The 20,795-nt window shown below is 39.4% G+C and overlaps 1 protein-coding gene across 3 annotated transcripts in view; it reads left to right on the top strand.

Annotated features, from left to right (window-relative positions):
- The window catches only part of AFG3L2 (AFG3 like matrix AAA peptidase subunit 2), a 43,665-nt gene that overhangs the window by 6,122 nt on the left and 16,748 nt on the right, over positions 1-20,795 (top strand). For all 3 annotated transcript variants that reach the window (XM_073331636.1, XM_073331637.1, XM_073331635.1), the window contains exons 2-9: positions 1,925-2,024; positions 3,008-3,076; positions 4,267-4,382; positions 5,276-5,428; positions 10,117-10,191; positions 12,740-12,864; positions 14,917-15,190; positions 15,859-15,996. In XM_073331636.1, the coding sequence (XP_073187737.1) occupies positions 1,925-2,024; positions 3,008-3,076; positions 4,267-4,382; positions 5,276-5,428; positions 10,117-10,191; positions 12,740-12,864; positions 14,917-15,190; positions 15,859-15,996 (1,050 nt within the window). The remainder of the gene's footprint in view (positions 1-1,924; positions 2,025-3,007; positions 3,077-4,266; positions 4,383-5,275; positions 5,429-10,116; positions 10,192-12,739; positions 12,865-14,916; positions 15,191-15,858; positions 15,997-20,795) is intronic.

Here is a 20,795-nt window from a genome sequence, read left to right as displayed (position 1 = left end):
ACCATAAGATTATACTACACTTCATTCAGTATATTCTAAAAGTTTTAAGGATCATTATTCAGGTAACATTAAGTTTTAACTTAAAATAAATTACATCTTAACAATTAAAATGGTTTAAAATGCATCCTTTCTAGTGAACTCTAAAATCTAGACCCCTGCAAACCAGGAAGGTACTTCAATTAGAATAATATGAACTTCTTGTGAGTCTGTTGTAAATAGATCCTCATGTATATAAAAGCTTTAGATCTGCTTTAAGATCTCTCAAATAGGTTTTTCAGCTCTGTACAATATGCACCTTGGAGCTCTGAGCAGATCCTTCCTGTACAGAAAGAATCTGGATTTTTTTTTTCATAGAAACTCATGCCATACCTGTGAGGATCTCACCTGCCCAACCATGCTCAGTGCTACACTTCAAGTACACATTAGCAGATGATGTGAAAAATACATTTAGTAATATACTTTAAATTATCCTATGTCTGAGACTGTATGAGAAATATAAGTGTAAAGCTAAATATCTGCACTGTGTACCATATGTAATTATTTATAAGAAATTTTTTTGTGCATTTCATCTTGTTGCCCAATCTTCATTATTGCTGGCAAAATTATAGATTTGTACAACAAAGGTAACAAAGACTTACCTATTCCAGAAAACCATGTGATTAATTTCTACCTTTTTCCTCCTAATATTTTTTTCTTTCTCTGCTCGTATCCACAGCAGTTCTTACCAGGGTGGATAAAAATCAATGACTTCTTTAAAAAAAAAAAAAAAAAATCAGTTTTTTTTATATTTAAATAGTTTTTTTCTCCTCAAAAAGCATTTTATCAAAAAAATCCGATCTAAAGATAGTTTTAATTAAGATACATTATAACTCAAAGATATCTCATCATGGAATAGGAATTATAAATTCTAATTCTATAGTATGAGACAATATATTCATGTAATGTTTAAGAAAAGTTTTGTAAATGAGTTTCAATAGTTCATGGATTAGGGACCCAATCTTATGGGGTCCCAGGGACTTCTGTATAGATTATTTAGGTTAATCTTTCTATCTACCTAATGGGACTCAGTGCTCAGTCTACCATCAGAGATGCTTAGTTTTGCAGTTCTCGAACTGTGGATTTGTCTCTCCAGCGATAACATGCTTGTTAACAGCAAAAATGTTTTAAATAAATAATAGATAGAGGTGAGAAATAGCAGACCTCAACCCTATTGTCCCTCTGCAAATTTGTGTACACAGAATCAGTCCCTTACCTCTCTCTAAAAGTGCGAAGTTTCAGAAAGTTCAGTGAATAAATGATTGTTGGTGACAGAATAGATCTGGACAAGAAGAAGAAGTCTGGAGATAAATGTGAGACGGGAGGGACAGGCAGTAGAAACAAAAGTGGAACTGTTTGAGCAGCATATTCCAGAAGTCTTGAGGTCTTTCCTTCATTGATTTGAGATCTACCATAACATTCTCTATCTAGAAGGGAAAACCTATAATGTCAGTAGGCCGTAAAAGAGACCCATCTATCTCTGAGTTGTGAAGAATATGTATTAAGGTTACTACATCCAACAAGAACGCACTTTTATGTAGAAATCCATGATTAAATCAAGTCTTCATGACTAGTGATCTAAATCATGATTTAAATCAAATCCACCCTGATTCTTACTGTATTAGGGTGGAAGAAAGAATCTTCTGACATACTATGTAAAGTGTAAGTAGTCTCTTGGCTTATCCAAGGCCATGATCAAGTGTCTTGATGTTTTTGGTCTTTTGTCCTTGAGATGAAAACCTTGTCTGTGTCTCTTGGACTTTGAAGTGAAAAAATTATCTAAGGTATATCTGATGACTGGTATCATCTAAAGATTTTTAAAGAGATTGATTGAAGACATCTGTAACACTTTCTTGTTATCTAATAGTGTTTGTACTTTATCTTTCAGCTCCATGAGCAAGTTACCACTAGAGTGACTACTAACAAAAGTACTGTCTTGGCAAGTGTAATTGCTGCTTACAGAAGACTCTTCTCCCAACCTCCTAAAGGTAATTATAACTTCGCAGTTGTGAGTGAAGTGGAACTCATTGAGTCCTATAATGAGTATCACTCTGATGTTTCATTTGGCCCTATTGTTCTCAGAGACAACGGGTTCCAGCATTAAATGGCCACTGATCACAAGATGGAGCATTGCATGTTAGGATCAGCAGACTGCACCTCCTGTTAAAGATGAGTAACTGCAGTTTGCTCCATCTTACACAATTTAAACTGGTCTTCAGGTTCCTGACAAGTGGCCAGCTCATCGCTCCGTTAAGCAGAATTTGCGTATCCCTGGTTTATAACTTTGTGTATGGACTAGAAAGTTCTGATGAATTGTTAATAAAATAGTGCTATAAATGCTTATTTTTCTACCTGCATGAGTTGGGTTCTTTATACCCAAAGATTTATCAAATATATGGTATGTATAATCTAATTTAGACATTGATAGTGCAGTTATTTAAATATTGCTTAATACATAAGTGGTGCTTGATAGATAGGAAGAAGGACATGTTCATGTTGTTGGTGAATCTTTGGCTAGTTTTTTCACTACATCCCTCAATTTTTCCCCCGTCCACTACTTGGAGGGTTAGTAATGAAAAAGGGTTGGTAGTTAAAAGGCAAGATTCTTGTCCAACTCATTTTCTAGGTTTTTCTTTTTTTCAGTACCTTATTAAAAACCCTTTCTTTCCTTGACTTGAAGGGCAATTAGACTTTGGCTCAATATTAATTTAATAAGAGCATAAAAACTACTTATTTTTCTTTTACAAGTAAATATCTTCAATCTAAATAAACCAGATCTTTTCTGCTGAATATTACGAGTTCTTCAGTCTTGTGGAAAGAGTCACCACTGATATGATGCTAATAACTTATATGATGCAGGGTGATAAGTACATAATTCTTATTATTATTATATTTTGGTGCCCTCACTAATCTTCATAAAAGTACTAGTAGCTAGAAATATATCAGCTCTTTTAATGTGTTCTCTTAATAGGATTTGAAAAGTATTTTCCTAATGGAAAGAAAACTAATGAATCCAAAGGATCAGCTGGAGAAACAAAAGGTACTAATAGGCTGTTCCCAATTCAAGCTTTGCTTTAGGATACATATTATTTCTATTACTATGTGACTGATATTATCATATTAGATGTTTGTAGAAACCATGCTCCACATTGACTCTGAACTGCAGACTACATTAAAATCTTTTCAGTTCCATATGGCATGTAGGCTTTGGAGTCAGTTTTTGCTTCCCCTTATGCCCCTCCCAGTCTGGTATTCTAGGATGCGTGTTCAGTGCCCATTTAATGGACATAATCACATGATGTACATATGTAGATCTCTGAGCCTTTCCCAGAACAAGTTAAAACATCTGCTCCTTGTGCAGGAAGCAACCACAGAAACACTGTTCAAAGGGCCAGGCCCCAAGCAGTAGCTCTGTGAAGGGTATAGCTTGAAGAAGAGGCTGGCAGTGTCAGTCCCATAGAGTCCCTTGCTCAGGTGTGGCAACCATTTGGTATTAGATGTATTAAGGGTCTGATTACAAGAAGATAGGCAGTAATCCTGCAGAGCCTGTTGTGAGGAGGGTGATCAGCAGTCACAGAGGCACAGTTCAGAGATCATGAACTCTTATCTCTGTATTCATTTGCATTGTCTTACAACTAGGATGTCAAACCAGACTCCAGATTCTGTTGTAAACACTTCCTGAACATTGAAAGAAGTAAGCAATGATCTATAGGCCTAGATATCCAAGGGAGTTTTAGTCAGATGATACTTAATGCTGGTAATGGGCCCCAGATTGACAGCCCTGGACAAGTCCTCCATTTTTTTTGCAAAATGGGGACAGAGTTAGTATAATCTTCCACACATTGCCCAGCCAGTACACCTCCTTCATGTTCTGGAAGGGCCAAATCTAGGGAATGGCATATTTAGTTCTTAACTTCCAAGATTAGTGGAATACAAATAGCGGTACTCTGCTTTGATCATGGTCATGTGATGTGGCCATCTGTTGATTAAGAAGTGGACTACATGACTGTTTGAGGGGGAAAACAGAAAAATGTTTTCATATTTTCTAATTGATTTCTGAGGTGCTTTGCATTTGTAAACTATTGTGGATTTCGGGTTAGTTTTGTTCTTCAGCAAAGCTTTTATTTAATTATAGTATAAACAGAAGATCCTTGTGTTAGTCTGAGATTTCTGTAGGACTTTAAAATGTTGTTAATGTGTGTCTTTTTTTTTTTTTTTTTTTTTTTGTAGAAGCAAAGCAGACTAATGCCCAGCGACCTCCTGGGAGTAACAGTGGAGGGGGAGGAGGTGGTGGAAAAAGAGGTGGCAAGAAAGAAGACACTGGATGGTGGGCCAGATTACAGAAGGTCTTCACTCTAAAATATGTTTTGTGACACCGGCTTACCTTGTATAAACAATTTGTGGTGAACCAATGAAAGAATATGATTTTGACTGTATGGAAGAAGTGCTTAGTGTATTTATAGTGAAGCTTTGAGGGTATATCGTTGGCTTTAAAAACTTCTTATTGTCAGGGGAGACTGATACTATTTTGGTGGTTTTTTTAGAGGCACTGTAAGGATCTATAGACCAAATTGATAATAGTTTTCATAAAGTTTTGGTACATTTAATGAATGTCAGTAACACGAGTCATTTTGGCCCTAGAAATCCAGTTGCCATAAACATAGCTTTTCTGGAATTTTTTGACTCCATTAAATGTAACACCAAGGATTGCAATAATTCAGGGTAGAAATAATATTTCTCTTTTCGGTTTCTTTATTCTGTCTGACAGCACTTTGTGTATAGTCACAGCTTCTTTCTCCTGTATAGGTCGATCAATTTCCCCTTTTGTTTGTGTGGGTCTTGTACACAGCAATGATGGAAAGAGAGAGGTTTTAAAAAAAAGGGGTGGGGGAAAATGATTGCAAAACCACAAAAGTTGTCAGGAGGACTTGGGACAGGAGTCAATATCTGAAAACTCTTTAATTGGTTAGCTTCCAGGTTGACTGCATCCTATTACTGTTTATAAAGCACTTTTGAGATCCTCTGAGAAAGGTATTGCTGTGGAAATGACATTGTCTTGTCTTTTGAATATAAAAAGTACTATATTTTGGCAAATTTAGTTCAGTTTAGCTTGATGCCCTCCTTGTTTAACTTTGGGAGCAAACAGAAAATGCACAACTGACATCTGTTCTTTTACCTTACACTTCTGTTCTAGAGAGACAAAAAAAATTATTTTGTTTTTCTTCTTTCCGTGTCCTAGGGTGACTTTCCATGGGATGACAAAGAGTTCCGGTTTTACTTCATGAGCAGTTCTATTTTCTGGGCTACTGTTACGTATTACTTTTTCTTCAGGAACTCCGGCAGAGAAATCACTTGGAAAGATTTTGTCAATAATTACCTTTCTAAAGGAATGGTGAGTAATAGGTATGGGGAATCATAAAATGAGAGATGGCTAGTTTGGGCAACAGCATTGGCGTGACTTCTGCACAAAAATACTCTGGGTATGTCTACACTTCGAAATTAGGTCGAATTTATAGAAGTCTATTATTAGGAATTTTATACAGTTGATTGTGTGTCCCCACTAAGCGCATTAAGTCGGCAGAGTGCATCCATAGTACCGTGGCAAGCGTCAACATTCGGAGCATTGCACTGTGGGTAGCTATCCCACAGTTTCTGCTGCCCATTGGAATTCTGGGTTGAGCTCCCAATGCCTGATGGGGCAAAAACATTGTAATGGGTGGTTTTGGGTACGTCGTCAGTCGCCCCTCCCTCCGTGAAAACAATGGCAGACAATCGTTTCGCACCTTTTTTCCGTGCAGACGCCATACTGCTGTCAGCAGATGGTGCAGTAGGATTGTTAACAGTCATCCACCGCTTCCGCTGCAACTCTGTTCTCCTGGTGCCATGAATCCACTTTACAGGTCCTCCCATCGTTCTGTATAAATATCTATTCTCGTGGCATCCGTCATCATCCACTGCTTCTACTGCAACTCTGCTCTCCTGCAGACGCCATACCACGGCAAGCATGGAGCCTGCTCAGCTCACCACTGCTGTTGAGAGCATTGTAAACACCTTGCGCATTTTCCTGCAGTATGTGCAGAACCTGAAAAAAGCAGGCAAGGAGGCGACGACCGCACGATCACGATAGTTATGAGGACATGGACACAGACTTCTCTCAAAGCACGGGCCCTGGCAATTTGGACATCATGGTGCTAATGGGGCAGGTTCATACTGTGGAATGCTAATTCTGGGCCCGGGAAACAAGCACAGACTAGTGGGACCGCATAGTGTTGCAGGTCTGGGATGATTCCCAGTGGCTGCAAAACTTTCGCATACGTAAGGGCATTTTCATGGAACTTTGTGATTTGTTTTCCCCTGCCCTGAAGCACCAGAATACCAAGTTGAGAGCAGCCCTCACAGTTCACAAGCAAGTGGTGATAGCCCTCTGGAAGCTTGCAATGCCAGACAGCTACCAGTCAGTTGGGAATCAATTGGGAGTGGGTAAATTTATTGTGGGCGCTGCTGTGATCCAAGTATCAGGAAAGATCCCTCTCAGCCAAACACGAACAGCTTGGCACGAACGGGCCTCCCCACACTGCATGACAAAGGCTTTTAGAGTACCTCCAGGAGAACTTCATGGGGATGTCCCTGGAGGATTTCTGCTGCATCCCCTGACACGTTAACAGACTTTTCCAATAGCTATACTGGCCGCAAATGCATCCCAAGTCTTCAAGGCAAATTAATCATTAAACATGCTTGCTTTTAAACCCTGTATTATATTTACAAAGGTACACTCACCAGAGGTGCCTTCTCCAGCTTCATGGTCCGGGAGTCCGCCTTGGGAGAGTATTGGCTCCAGGGTGATGAACAGTTCCTGGCTGCTGGGGAGAAGGGATTCTCCGCTTGCCTGCTGTGCGCTATCCTCAACCACCTCCTCCTCCTCATCTTCCTCATCCCTGTTGCGTGAGACTCCCCCCTTGCAGGTGTCCACGGACAGTGGTGGGGTAGTGGTAGGGGCCCCCCCCTAGAATTGCATACAGCTCATCATAGAAGCAGCATGTAAAAGGGGCTTTGACCAGGATTAAATCGACATAACACTGCTAAATTCAACCTAAACTCGTAGTGTAGACCAGGGCTCTGAAACATACTAACAAAGGTAACTAATAAATAGGCTTGGCAGAATTTAACTCTTACTGTTTTGTAAGTTTGACAATTGGTATCTATTTCTACTTTTAAGAAAAAAAAACTTGAAGTTACAGGAAGACTAAGGTTGGGGTTAGGGCAGTGCTGACCATGGTGTTGCAGGAGGCTCCCTGCATGACTGAGACACCTGTATAAGGTATGCAGGAGGCTGCACTTGCACTGACAGTTACTGATGGATTTTTTTCATCTATTTCAGTGTCAGCTGAAACTGACACTACCAACATCTACTGATTTAAATTGAATCCTGCCAAGCTACCAATAAGACAGTCTTAATTCAGTTGAAAGGGGCACTTGGCTGTTACACTGAATCAAGTCAGAGCCCTCATTTCAGAAAAGCATTTTGAAAGTTTTATTGCACCAGACCAAGAGAACAATCTCTTGGGCTTCTGTAAAATGAAAGCCTAACATTCGGCTAAATTAAATGTGCAGACATTGTTCAAATACAAGGAATTTCCCCTCTCCCCCATTCCTTTTTATAGTGGCTTCAAATACACTAAAATAAGTTGTTTTAGGGAGGGAGACCAAGAAATGGAATAAATGTTAAAATAGTTCAGATTTATCTACTTTAAGTTTCCTTTATTTAGTTTAAATTGATCTTTAAAGACACTGTCAGGTGTAAGGAAAACCATCCATTTGAAATCTAGTCCATTTTAAAAACATTAAAAATAGCTTGTGATATCTGCCAGAGCCTGTCTGCTAGTCTTTGAGGTTTTTTTTACCTGGTGTATTTGACATCACTTTGGGTTTAGCCAATTTCAATGTTTCCTCGGTATAGTCAGTTATTTTCCCCTTATTTGTGTGGGGTTCTTACACGATGACAACAGAAGAGGTGTTTTTTAAGGGAAATGATTGGAAAAAGACATTGGGATTCAAGGCCAGGCATTACTTTTAATTGACTGGATTTCAGCTTTCTGGTGTGTTTTTTATAGTTCCTATTGCAATGTTAATATGGCTAGGTTGTGTGTATGTTGTGTATTGGATGATTGCTTATACAGTTTAAATAGGTGGCTTTATATGTTTTCTGTAATGTGGTAGAATTAAAATTGTTGTAACTTAATTTTTGAGCTTCCAAACTTGTTTGTTTGAAAATTTCAACCTTACTGTTGTACTGATGTGCTTTGCAGCTTTTTGGATTTAATTTCATTTTGAGTGTGGGAGTAGAAACCTACCTGATTATTTTGTGAGTTCCTACAAGTGTATGCATGTTTGATGCACAAGCCATTGTTTCAATAGTTATGCAATGACATAATTATTTCTGTGTTCTTGAATCTATACAGCTGATTACTTCATCATGTTTTGAGCCTAATTTTCAAACTAAGATGCTCCAATAGGATGTCTTAATCTTGTATTTGGATACTCATGTTGACATCTCATAGAAGTGTAGGGCTGGAACGGACCTCAAGAGGTCATCAAGTCCAGCCCCTTTTATGAGGCAGGACGAAGTACACCTACACCATCCCTGAAAGGTGTTTCTCTAACCTGTTCTTAACCTCTGATAATGGGGATTCCACAACTTTTCTTGGAAGCCTATTCCAGTGCTTAACTATCCTTTTAAGATAGGTTTTCCTAATATCTAACCTAAATCTCCCTTGCTGCAGATTACTACTTGTCCTGTCTTCAGTGGACATAGAGAATAATCGATCACCGTCCTTTTTAGGACAGTCCTTAACATATTTTGAAGACTTTTATCTGGTGCCCCCTTAGTCTTCTGTTCTCAAGACTAAATATGACCAGTTTTTCAACTTTTTCTCATAGATATGTTGGTTGGGTGTTTTGTTTTTTTTTAAAGACCTTTTGTCATTTTTGTTGCTCTCTTCTGGATTCTCCCCAGTTTGTCCATATCTTTCTTAAAGTGTGTCACCCAGAACTGGACACAATATTCTGGCTGAGGCCTCACCAGTGCTGAGAAGAGTGGGACAATTGTCTCCTGTATCTTACATGCAACACTCCTGTTAATACACCCCAGAATGGTATTCGCCTTTTTTGCAACTGCATCACACTGTTGACTGATATTCAATTTGTGATCCCCTGTAACCCCCAGATCCTTTTCAGCAGTAGTGCTGCCTAGCCAGTTATTACCCATTTTGTAGTTGTGCATTTGAGGGTTTTTTTCCTTCCTAAGTGTAATACTTTGCCATTGTCTTTATTAAATTTTATCTTGTTGATTTCAGACCAGTTCTCTGATTTGTCAAGGTCATTTTGAATTTTAATCCTAGGGGATCCCACAAGATGTGTGCCCCCTCCCTCATCTCCAGCTTGACTGTGAACTGTTGATGACTACTCATTGAATACAGCCTTTCAACCACTTTTGCACATACCTTATAATAATTTCATTTAGACCTCTTCTGTGATTAAAAAAGCCTATTAGGTCATCCAGTCCTCCTTTCTAATGCAGTAGTCTTCGCTGTTGATCATTTATTGAGACTTATGTAGCTGACTGTCAAAATATGAGATTTGGGCACCCTGTTTAGATTATTATATTTGAAAATTGGGCTCTCGCTGTTTATTTGCACGTCCAGTTACTGAAATAAATGTAATTAGATATGTGTATTCCCACCTGAATGCAAATCGGTTGCCCACTAGAATGGAGGATTAATGGAGTGTTTTGTTTCATGAAGAGAAGTGTTTTCCTGTGCATTGGCACAGCTGTCCTGCTGTAAAGGATGTGGTGTAGACATGGCCTAAGTGACTGAAAGTTATTTTTGACAGAATGGCCATCTCAGTATTAACTGTAGCTTCTCAACTATAAAATCTCAATCTTAATTTTTCTGCTTCTGTACATTAAAAGGAAAATTAGAATTACACACTATTACACCAGCGGTGAATCGGGGATGCATTTTAAAATGTTTCTGTAAAATTATCTGTAGTGCATTCTAAAAATGTTTCTTTATCTTGCAGGTGGACAGACTAGAAGTAGTGAACAAGCGCTTTGTTAGAGTGGTCTTTACCCCAGGAAAGTCTCCTATGGAGGGGGTAAATTTTAGTTTTGAATATGGATAAATGTATTACAGAAGGCAGCAGAACTCTTCACTTCAAATACAAAATTGTTGCTGCAGAAAACTTGGTCTGTCTATTACCATTCTCTCCTATTTTAACTTTCGTAGGATTACCTTTAATGTTCTGACTATTTTGTTTTCCTGTCTCTCCTGCTTCTGTTTATCCATGCTCTACCCCTATAAGTAGCTGAAACCAAGGCACAATTCAAAACTAATTTAAAAACTGTTTTGTAGTTGTTCTTTCCTTCCCATGCCTACTGTCTTAGTCCACGTGCGGAGCCTTCAGAAATCTGTGTTTCAGCAGCTAGTAGTTTCCTACTGTAAATAATCCACAACATACTGCACCATCTAGTATTGAAAATCCTTTAGTAGTACATGCATTTATCCATAAACTCACTTGACTGCCCCTACCAAAAAAAATGGAATCTTCATGATTTTCCAAGCTTCACTAGCTAAGTGAAAACTGAAGAGATGATCTGGATTTTAACTCTTCCATTGTCTTAAGAAACATAGCTCTTAGGTTAGTCAAACACTTCCTGGTTCTCCTTTGGAACCATTTCCCTGTAACCTGGAGAGGATGAAAGCATAAGTCGTGGCTAAAGTGCTCCAAAAAGTAAAGTACCCAAAAACAAGCCCTAAACTTTTAAAAAAAAAAAAAAAAAAAAAAAAAAGTTAGTGCTAATAACTATCACTATTCCCTGTAAACTACATACACTTGTGGGAGTGGACCAACAATTTTCCATGTACCACTCATGTCACAGACTGCCACTCACAACTGCCTATTTCTCTGGGGCGGGTGCTGCAGGGGCTTTTTGGCTCATGGGGGCAGAGGCGAGAATGTGACCTGGAGGGGCTGTAGTGGCTGCAGCGGTGATTGGGATCGGTGGGGGAGCAAGTAGGATATGGGGTGATTGGGTGAGGGCTAAGAACAGCTACCCTTGCGAGAGAGATGCAAACTGCCGATACCCATTTCCAGCCTGGGACTGACTGGGCTGTTTCCTCCACCACCACCATTGAGACTCAGCTGCTCCCCTCTGTCCCAATTTAGAGCACCCACCCTGCTCTCCCTCTTATCCCTGACACCCGGACTGTCCCCCACTGTTTATATGGAGCACCCGCCCTGACACCCTGACCTCCCCTGCAGCCTCATTTCACTCTGCTCCTCATGTGCAACACCCACCCACACATGCCCTACTCCTCTTACACCCCTATTCCTCTGCTCCCTCCACCCTGACACTCAACTCCCCATTCCCATTCAGAGTAGCCACCCCAACACCCCAATAAGACTTTTTTTTTTTATGTAAGTTTGCCCAAAGACTAAAATCCAGTGCTCAGTGGAGTTTGTGGCCCATGCAGCAGAAAGAAAACTTAGGGGGAATGTTGATAACTATTGAAATGTTTGGGTTTGGACGACAGTACTGATCATTTCAGACATGCTTAATGTTTAGCAAGCTGGATGACTTTACCACTGGTCATATCCCTAAAACATGATTACATATTCTTAAAAAGTTATATGGTTGTCACTTCTATTTTTAGACTGTAACCAAGAAGCTTCTTTTCCAGACTATCAGCTTTTGCTGAACCAAAGTCTGGACATCCCTCCAGTGTAAAATGAAATATGCAACACTTATTTCATCAGTGAAGCTAATGTGATTTACTGCTCACATTGTTTGTACACTTACTCTTTAACCTATAAACCATGATTGGCCTTGGTTTCTCAACCAGTTAATGGTTAGAGTTACAATTTTATGCAATAGCAGGTTTTCAGGGCTAGTCATGGTAAAAAAAGACAAATCCTAGAAACATGTTTCTTAAAGTAAAAAATCTGGTCTCATTGTTTAAAATCTGAGTGTGGTGTGTTTAACAGAAACAGTGCACTAACTGTTAAGCATTGTGATTAAAAGTGAATAGTTGAGGTGCCATAGCAAGCCAACTTTTGTAACTTAGTTTCACAAAATGTATGAAGAAAACTTTTTTCTTTTCAAACCTGAGAGTGAGGAGCCTCCTTCCTCTTCAGGTGAAATAGTCTTTACTAAGACCAAGTGGCCATTGTATATTTGCTGGGCTGTTGCGTTCTCTCTCTGCCTCATAGGCAGCCCTTGATTTCCCTTTGAAGATTTTAATGTCTGTTCTAGTCAGCTCATTGAATTCACCCTCTCATTAAAAAGTTAAAAAAAAAAAAAAGTCAGAATTTAAGCCTGTTTAAAGTTCATGAAAATCCTGGCATATATGACTTCTGTGATTGTAATGATCAAAGTCAAGCCTAAGTAATGGTCCTCCAGTAAGAATTTGGATGATATGAGTTTCCATAAATGTACCTACTAAATCTAAACTCATTCTATTCTGCAGTAAATATAAATTACAATTTTGTAAACTAAAGTAAATATTTCAGTTCTGAAACAGTGAATCAGTCCTTTAGTCTGAGATTAGGCCACTGATTTTTGTCTGTTTTTAATCTTTAGATGGATTGTGATGAGGTTGAAACAAATTATTCCTCTTGTGATCATAATTTTGTTTTTTTATAGCAATATGTCTGGTTTAATATTGGTAGTGTGGACACTTTTGAGCGGAATCTGGAAACTGCACAGCAAGAGTTCGGAATAGAAGGGGAGAACAGATTACCTGTAGTCTACTCAGCGGAAAGTGATGGGTAAGAAGCTGTTTAAACTAGATATGTTGATAAACTTGTTCTTTCCCAGTGGAATAATGGGGATGTCCTGTATTCATATCATGGCACACTAGATGGCAGTATTATGAAAAGCTCACTTCTGCTTTGACCTTTGTGTGTGTTTAATATGCTGTACATATGACAATGAATTACTTATCTTTATTCAAAATCTTCATCTCATGTAAATTTTCCCAAGCTTAGCTTCTCATTAGATAATATGTATCTTTTTCTGTGCATCTGCAGCTGACCCCGCTTATCCCCTTAAATAGGCAAACTTAATTTATGTTTGTAGCACTTGTGTTACCCAAATAAAGAGTAGAGGCTCCAAAACAGAAATTATATTCTTTGCATTTATCTTTGGTATCTTCATTTTTCTGAGCGGTCTTCAGCACAGACTCCAACTACCCCTCTTGTTAAGGATGTGTGTCCTGGGCTCTGAATGGCTCAGGTGTATGGGGAAATAAGGATTTTTACCTCAGAAATTTGGTTTCATTCTGGTCCAGGTGAGCAGTTATTGAAAGAATGACTGCTGTTGAGCTCTGTAAAATTAGTTTGGCCTGTCAGGAATTACATCTCCTGGAGTATGCTACTCCCATACTCTATACATCCATATATGCATGTTCTTTCAGTGTCTGTCACTGTTGCCACCATCTGGGTATGCATATTTTTTTCTCCCTCTGTACTGGGTAGTGATACGCTGTGTTCCTTGTTTTCTCTATGGCAGCAGGAAAGATGGTCCAGTGTTTAGCCTGGACTCGGAGCCCTGGGTTCAATTCGCTGATTCCCCACAGACTGCCTGTGTGACTTTGAGCCAAGTCACTTAAGCCTTGTCTTCATTGCTAAAATGATGCTTTTTTTTTTTTTTTAACATTGGGGTAACTAGTGCATGAGCTATTCCCAGGTAAAAATTCTGTGAAGACAAGACACTTTTATTTTACCACAAAGTCAGCACTATATCCCTGCCTGAGATTAACTTTGCCTAACTAATCTCACAGTAAAATTCAATGCATTGTCTTCACTGTGTTTTCAGTGGGGATAGCTCATATATATTAGTTACCCTGAGGTAAAAATACACTTCTCTTAGTAGTTAAGACAAGGTTTTATATGTCTCTGTGCCTCAATCCTCATTAATGAAAGGGAAATAATAGTACTTCCCAGGGATACTGTGAAGATAAATGCATTAAAGATTGTTAGGATACTATGGAAATGGGGATGTCTAAGTACCAGAGGTAACTAGCTTGCAGAGAGCTGTGCTGGGACAGAATGAGCAGTGATGGTGGAAGGGGTGTGTCAGATTATGGGGACCATGGGTATGGGGAAGGGATATACTGGGACTGAATGAGGAAGGAAGAAAGGAGGAGTAAACAGAGTGAAATAACAGCAATAGCAAAAAGCAGCATTAGGCAAAATGAGGGGGAGGGGGGTTAAGGGGAAAACTATGCCTGTAAGAGGAATTCCAGCATAAAGGTTGGGAGCTGTTGTTTTAGGACTGTTGATCATAACTGACAGCCTCATTAGCAGAGAGAGTTTCAGTGGGCATGGAAACTGAGCTGCTTCTCTCTTCTAGGTGGTCTTCTGATAAAATATTGAGGCATACTGTCATTTCCCATTGAGCTTGTTACAAGGATAAGGAGATGACTTCAGTTTCCAGTTCTGTCACTTGTCACTAATAGATACATAGGGGTATTTCACTGTTTAAATGCTGTTTGACAGTTGTCTGATGTTTTTTTTTTAAGGGTTTTAATTCAAATACATTTCAGTCCACATCTTTAAATGTTAATTCCTTGTGATCATGATCACAAAAAAGGAGGCTCTATAGAATCTGTTTATGGTTTCTCTAGTTTAGTATCTGTTCCCATATTTCCCCTTAACATCGTTATGTATTGCCTTTAACTTAAGTCTACAGATTACTAGAACATAAACTCTGATGAATAACCTCCAAGATCTGTAATGGAAATTAACTTTTTTATGCATTGTAATATACAGTAGTGACTCTCTATTAATGTGTGATTATTTTTTCCCCTCTCTCCTCAGCTCGTTTCTTCTGAGCATGCTGCCCACAGTCCTTATAGTTGGCTTCTTACTGTACACATTAAGACGAGGGCCCGCTGGCATGGGTCGAACAGGGCGAGGAATGGGTGGACTCTTCAGCGTAGGTGAAACCACAGCCAAGGTCCTAAAGGATGAAATAGATGTCAAGTTCAAAGATGTAGCTGGCTGTGAAGAGGCCAAATTAGAAATAATGGAGTTTGTTAACTTTCTGAAAAACCCAAAGCAATATCAGGATCTAGGAGCGAAAATCCCGAAGGTAAGGGAACAATAGCGCAGAAGATGAGGGAGATGTAACACTTATTTTAAACAGCACTTGGTGAATTTTTTTCCTCTCCTCATTTAAAATTATTTCAACTACAAAGCTATTCTCTAGATACTTTGAATCAGAGTAGAAATCTTTAAAGTAGATGGCGCTTTCCAACTCTTGTCTCCTGACAAAGTATCTGAAGAAAAGCCAGTGTTAAGAGCCAACAGTGTGCATTGCTACAAGACTGTCCCTGTCCTGAGGGGCGTACTCCAATTTAATGTTGGCCAAAACTGGAGAACGAGAGAGAGAGAGAATTTACGGACTATCTTATATAATCCATTGTTGTAAAGCTGCCTAACTTTTTTCACCCAGACCCCATCTTACACCTGCCATATTTACGTGCTTTGAATTTACTACTTGCACTAAATCTGTTTTCAAAATCAGGCATCAGATTGCCATTTGTTTTAATCTCTCATATGCTGGTTTAACACTAGTATAAGTTCCAGTGAGATCGGAATCAGGCGTACAGCCTCCTAAACTTAATTCTTCACCTCATTCTAGACCTCTTGTATTGGACTGATTAATTATCATAACATTAAGTGGAGAATATGTTCTGATAGAAATGTTATAACAAATATACTTCCTTTGAAAGAAGCTAATTATGCTCCTTTTTGTAGGGGGCCATTCTGACGGGTCCTCCAGGCACTGGGAAAACACTTCTAGCTAAAGCTACAGCAGGAGAAGCTAATGTTCCTTTCATTACAGTCAATGGCTCTGAGTTCTTAGAGATGTTTGTCGGCGTGGGTCCAGCTAGAGTAAGTCTTTGGCCTTGCTCTGTTGTTGCAGCGTCAGTTCTTAAAGAGACGCTGTCAAGGTTGGTAGGCCAAAAGTTTGATGTACCTTAAGTTAGTCATCTGTTCAATATCCTACTAATAAAGTGAAGTGTTTCTCTTTAAATGATTGCCACAAAGTTACCTTACTTTAAAAAAAAAAAAAAAAAATCAGTGCAGTTATTCTCCAGTTGCAGGCCACCCTGTGTTTGTTACTCTTTACCTTTTGTTGTGTTTGCATAACTTGGTATTAAACGCTCATAATTTTATTCTGATGTGCATATACATTGTGATTGTAGCCTTGGCAATGTCTCCTCCCTCTTTAAATTTTTGTCAGCATTTCTCTGAGACCCTGGGCCCTTTTTAAGTGTCTGTTTGTTCAGAAACTTGTTTGGGTCATAAAAAATTTTGCTTCTAGCTGAAATATGAGCTAGAAAGACTTACTCCAAAAGTTATGTGTATTAAACTTGTTTAGCCATTTGAAATTAACGGAAGGTTAAAAAGTAACATTACAGTTTCAGATGCTGCTTTGCATACATCCATAACTAATCAATGAATTGTGATTAAAAATTAAATGTATGGCTCATCATTAGACAATGTCCAACCCTAAGATTCGAGCACTTTCAATACAGCTTTCAGACATAACTGTAACATAACAGTTTGTTCATCCCTAACATGATTTTGCAGCTGTGTTACTGATAAAAGTGCTTCTTGTGTTAAGGAGTTTTTTGGGTGAGGTGGATACCTGGTCACTAGAACTGCATTAAGACCATTATCTTAACATAGACCAATAGCTTTGACCCATACATGCTTATGTTCTTGTATCAGTAGATTAAAAAAAAAAATTACCAGCCCCACCTATATTAAGGTTGCTCAACACTTCCCATTATAAGCAACTGAGAGCAGTGTCTTATAACTTTATCAGGCTCTAATTATTTAGGCTGAAATTTGTCATGCTGGGTTGAATTGCCTTGGGTTGAATTCTTACAGAAAACTTCTGCCAAAGCATTCAGCCATTTCTGATTTCAAGACTAGGGAAGAATACATTGTTTTGCCCATGTGAAAAATTTCTCCTGATTCTTTTGGGGAAAAAAATGCCTAGCATCCTCCCATTCTTTGGAGCAGAGACATGAAATTTGGCAGGGAGAGATGGCCTATGAGTCTGGAATGTGCATTTTGTGTAGTCCAGGTGAAAAATGCACCCGAATTTGGACAAGATAGATAAGCCTTAAAAAAAAAATAAAATGCAGTTCAGCTCAGTAGAGATTTAATAGCTAAATTCTCTGAAGATTCACTACATATTGAGCATGTTTAAGCCTCTCTCTGAGCTGCTAGTGCTGACCAGATTTGCACATGTGCCATCCACACAAAGTGAGTGAGAATCCTCTGTCCCCCCCACACGCTCCAGTCACAGGCAGAAGATATATGTACTGTTCCCCACAGAGTGATGAAGTATGCTCCAGCCCGGGGCTTCGGGGGCTCAGAAGGACTTTCCCTGTAATGACTGCTCTGGGCCTGGCAGTAAAACTCTGAGCAAGGAGCCTGTTTCTCTGTCTTCTCAGTTACACCCCTGACCCCTGCTAACATCCAGGCAACATGGAGAGGAAAGCTGCCTGATTGAACTGGAGAGGGGACAAAAGCAGGACTGGAAGAGGGAAAGGAGTAGCTTGAGGCCAGGGGACTGAGTTGGAATGGTAGACTGGGACTGGTTGAGCGTGGGGACTGGGATGAGGGGGCACATGTTGAAGGAGGCTGGTACTGGAAGCCATTAAAGAAAAGAGGTGTAGAGAAGACTGAGAGCCAGTTTGTTTGGCAGGGGACTATGACACTGGTACAGGATCTGGAGTTGGGGAGACATTGGGACTGGCTGGACAAGGAACTAGGAACCAGTGAGAAGAATGGGGGCAGGGCAGAGGAGACACAACTTGGATAAGGAGCTAGGATGGGGTGGGGACAACTTGGACGTCTGTGCTTAGAGACTGGGACAAAGTGGGGGAAAGATGGAAAGAAGCAGATTGTACAACGAGCTTGCTGAGGGAAAGTGGGACTGGGAGCTAGTGCTGAGGAAGGAAGAGACTGACTGGATGAGGAGACAGGAGGAGGGAACCAGGACTGACTGAGCAAGGACACTGGGTACAGGAAGTGGCGGGCGGGGGAAGGTGTGGATGAAAACAGCATCTGGTTGGACAAGGATAATGGGATTAGGACAAGGAGCCAGAAGTGAGGAAGACACAGGACTGAGACAAAGAGAGTTTGGAGGAGACTGAGCAAGAGGGATGAAGACTGGGGGAATGGGCAGAAGTCTGTTCCTGCTAGAGAGCACGTCCCTCTGGAACCTGGAATGGAACCTAAGATTTCAGAGTCTCACCATTCTTCTCGTCAGAAAATATTAAGTGAAACCTGCTGACAAAGGGTTTCATCCTCCTCTAGTGCTAGTTCATATAAAGGATGACAATTTACCACTGCTAACAGTTATTGTTGGCTCAAGTAGCAGAGGTCTGTGCTGTGCACCTAAAGGTTCCAACCCTGCTGAAGACCCATGTGAGTGACAGTATGAGGCCACATGATGGAATTTCTGATTTTCAGTTTGCTTTTTTAAAATCCTACAAAATTGTGGTTTAAAAAAAAAAATTTGTTAAAAGAACATTATTAAAGTTGCTACATCAGGCACTCAAAGTGAAGAAACACAAGAGTTAAGGTTACCTGTGTAGTCTTAATTCAGCCCCCTTGTGTATGTGCATTACAATATAAACTTTAATTACATGATCGCATATTATTTTTTTTTCCACAGGATGTCTGCCTCCTTCGTTACACTGTGTGGAAGGTGCTTGATTAATGAGTAGCTGTTCAGTATATTATTGTATCTTGGTTGTTCTATCTGGCCCCAGGCCTTATTTACTGCATACTATTCAAACCCTGCTTTGAATACAGAGTTTAATTTCCTTATCAATTTTTCTATGGTGCTCCTACCAACGGCATCAGAATGCCTCAACATTAATCTTCACAAAACCCCTGTGAGGAGGGGGAATGATGATATCCCCATTTTCTAGATAGGGGGCTGAGGCACAGAGTTAATCAAGTTTCTAGTAATTTGGGGTGCCAAAGTTGAGACAATTAGGACCTAACTTTTCAGTCTTCAGCAGTATATAACACTATATATTCAATTACAGTTCCTGTTGATTTCAGTTTCAACACTTCTGCAAACAGGCCTAGGGTCTCATGTTGGACATGTAGAGAATGAGGAACAAAACAATTAGTGATCACCTGTGGAAAAGTTTCGTTTAAATGATTTTCTTAGCATCACACAGGAACTCTGGCTGAGGCAGGGATAGAATCCAGTTCTCCAGGACATGAGTCCATCCTTTCTCATTACAAATCTGTCAACTTCAACAAACAAGGTGGAGGTCCTGCAGACAAGACTCCTTTATAAAAACAACCCTGATTCATCACTAGAGCAGGTCCATCCTGTTCACTGAAAAAAAATTTGATCATGTAATTTAAAACCATATTATAATATATATGCACAATGGCACTCAACTTTAATTCTAGCACTTCTTAACTTTGAAACCATAATGTTAACATAGTTTTGTGTATAACAGACCATTGTTTTGTCCAAAACTCATTTCTCATTCCACCCCCTTTTGCCTTTTTGGGATATGCCTTTATTTTACAGTTTTAGTAACCTGAGTAATAAAGCTCTGAAGTTGGACTATATTGGCAAATATCTCTCCATAGACCCTTGTGTAAGCTTTCTCTTGGATTGGTTTATTCCCATGGCTTCTCCTTTTCTGTTCTTCCCTGTTAGTGCCCTTCGTCATTTGTTTTTTTTTTTCTCTTGCTGATTTGGCTCTAATGAGACCCTCATGGTCTGATTACCAGGGTGAGACAGCAGAATACCTCCATATGGCCACACAGCATCCAAAAGCCTGACATTCTGCCTCATTGGCTACAACTTTTACAATTGGATATGGTAGTTAATACCTTTGCTTAATTAAACCATAACTTCAAGTATAGCTTGCATACAGGTTTTCCAAGAGAGAAATCTATTGAAAGGTAGAGGTAGGAGTAAGGTGTTTGCAAGTGAGGGAACCCAGAAAAAGGTAGACATTCAACATTTCGTATCACATCTCTTCTTCTTAAATGACCTATATAACTCTAACCCAATTATTTTCAACCTTTGGAAAAAAATTTCCTGTGGCTTCACTTTATATTTGCTAACTTCTAGGCCAATTCCTAGCCAATGTAATGCGGATAGGATGGGACTGAAATATAGGTATGATATTTTAAAATGGCTACAGGTTAAGTATGATCGTGGCCCTAATGTCTCTCTTGAACACATTGGTGTCTTGTACCTGCAGATGATAAACTAAAGCTGACTAAGAACATATCACACGGTAGTCCTAAATACATCTAGTACCTGTGATTTTTTTGGATTGTGAAACTTTTTGTTTTTTATTAATTACAAAAAACTCATACCATATTTAACTTGCCTGCAGTAGAGAAATGCTGCACCACATAGAACTATGTAAAATTGGTGTCACTTTTCTCGACATATCTATTTTGTGGTTATTCAGAGTAAGATCTGTTTACTTGAGTGGGAAAAAAAGTGAGTTGCTAGCTATTGTTGACTTGGAGTCTGTTCTCTTCTTTATTATGATCCAGTTGGGACACTTGTGCAAACCCAGTGAAGGCAATGGGCATGTTAAATGTATCACTAGTGACATAACTTGTCTTATAGAACCTTTATTACTTACTAGTGATAGAGTATTGAGCGATTCCAGTCT

The sequence above is a fragment of the Lepidochelys kempii genome, chromosome 2 (assembly GCF_965140265.1).
Source record: "Lepidochelys kempii isolate rLepKem1 chromosome 2, rLepKem1.hap2, whole genome shotgun sequence".
Classification (NCBI taxonomy): domain Eukaryota; kingdom Metazoa; phylum Chordata; order Testudines; family Cheloniidae; genus Lepidochelys; species Lepidochelys kempii.
The sequence above is the reverse complement of the archived record's forward strand: the minus strand, read 5'-3'. Positions and strand labels throughout refer to the sequence as shown.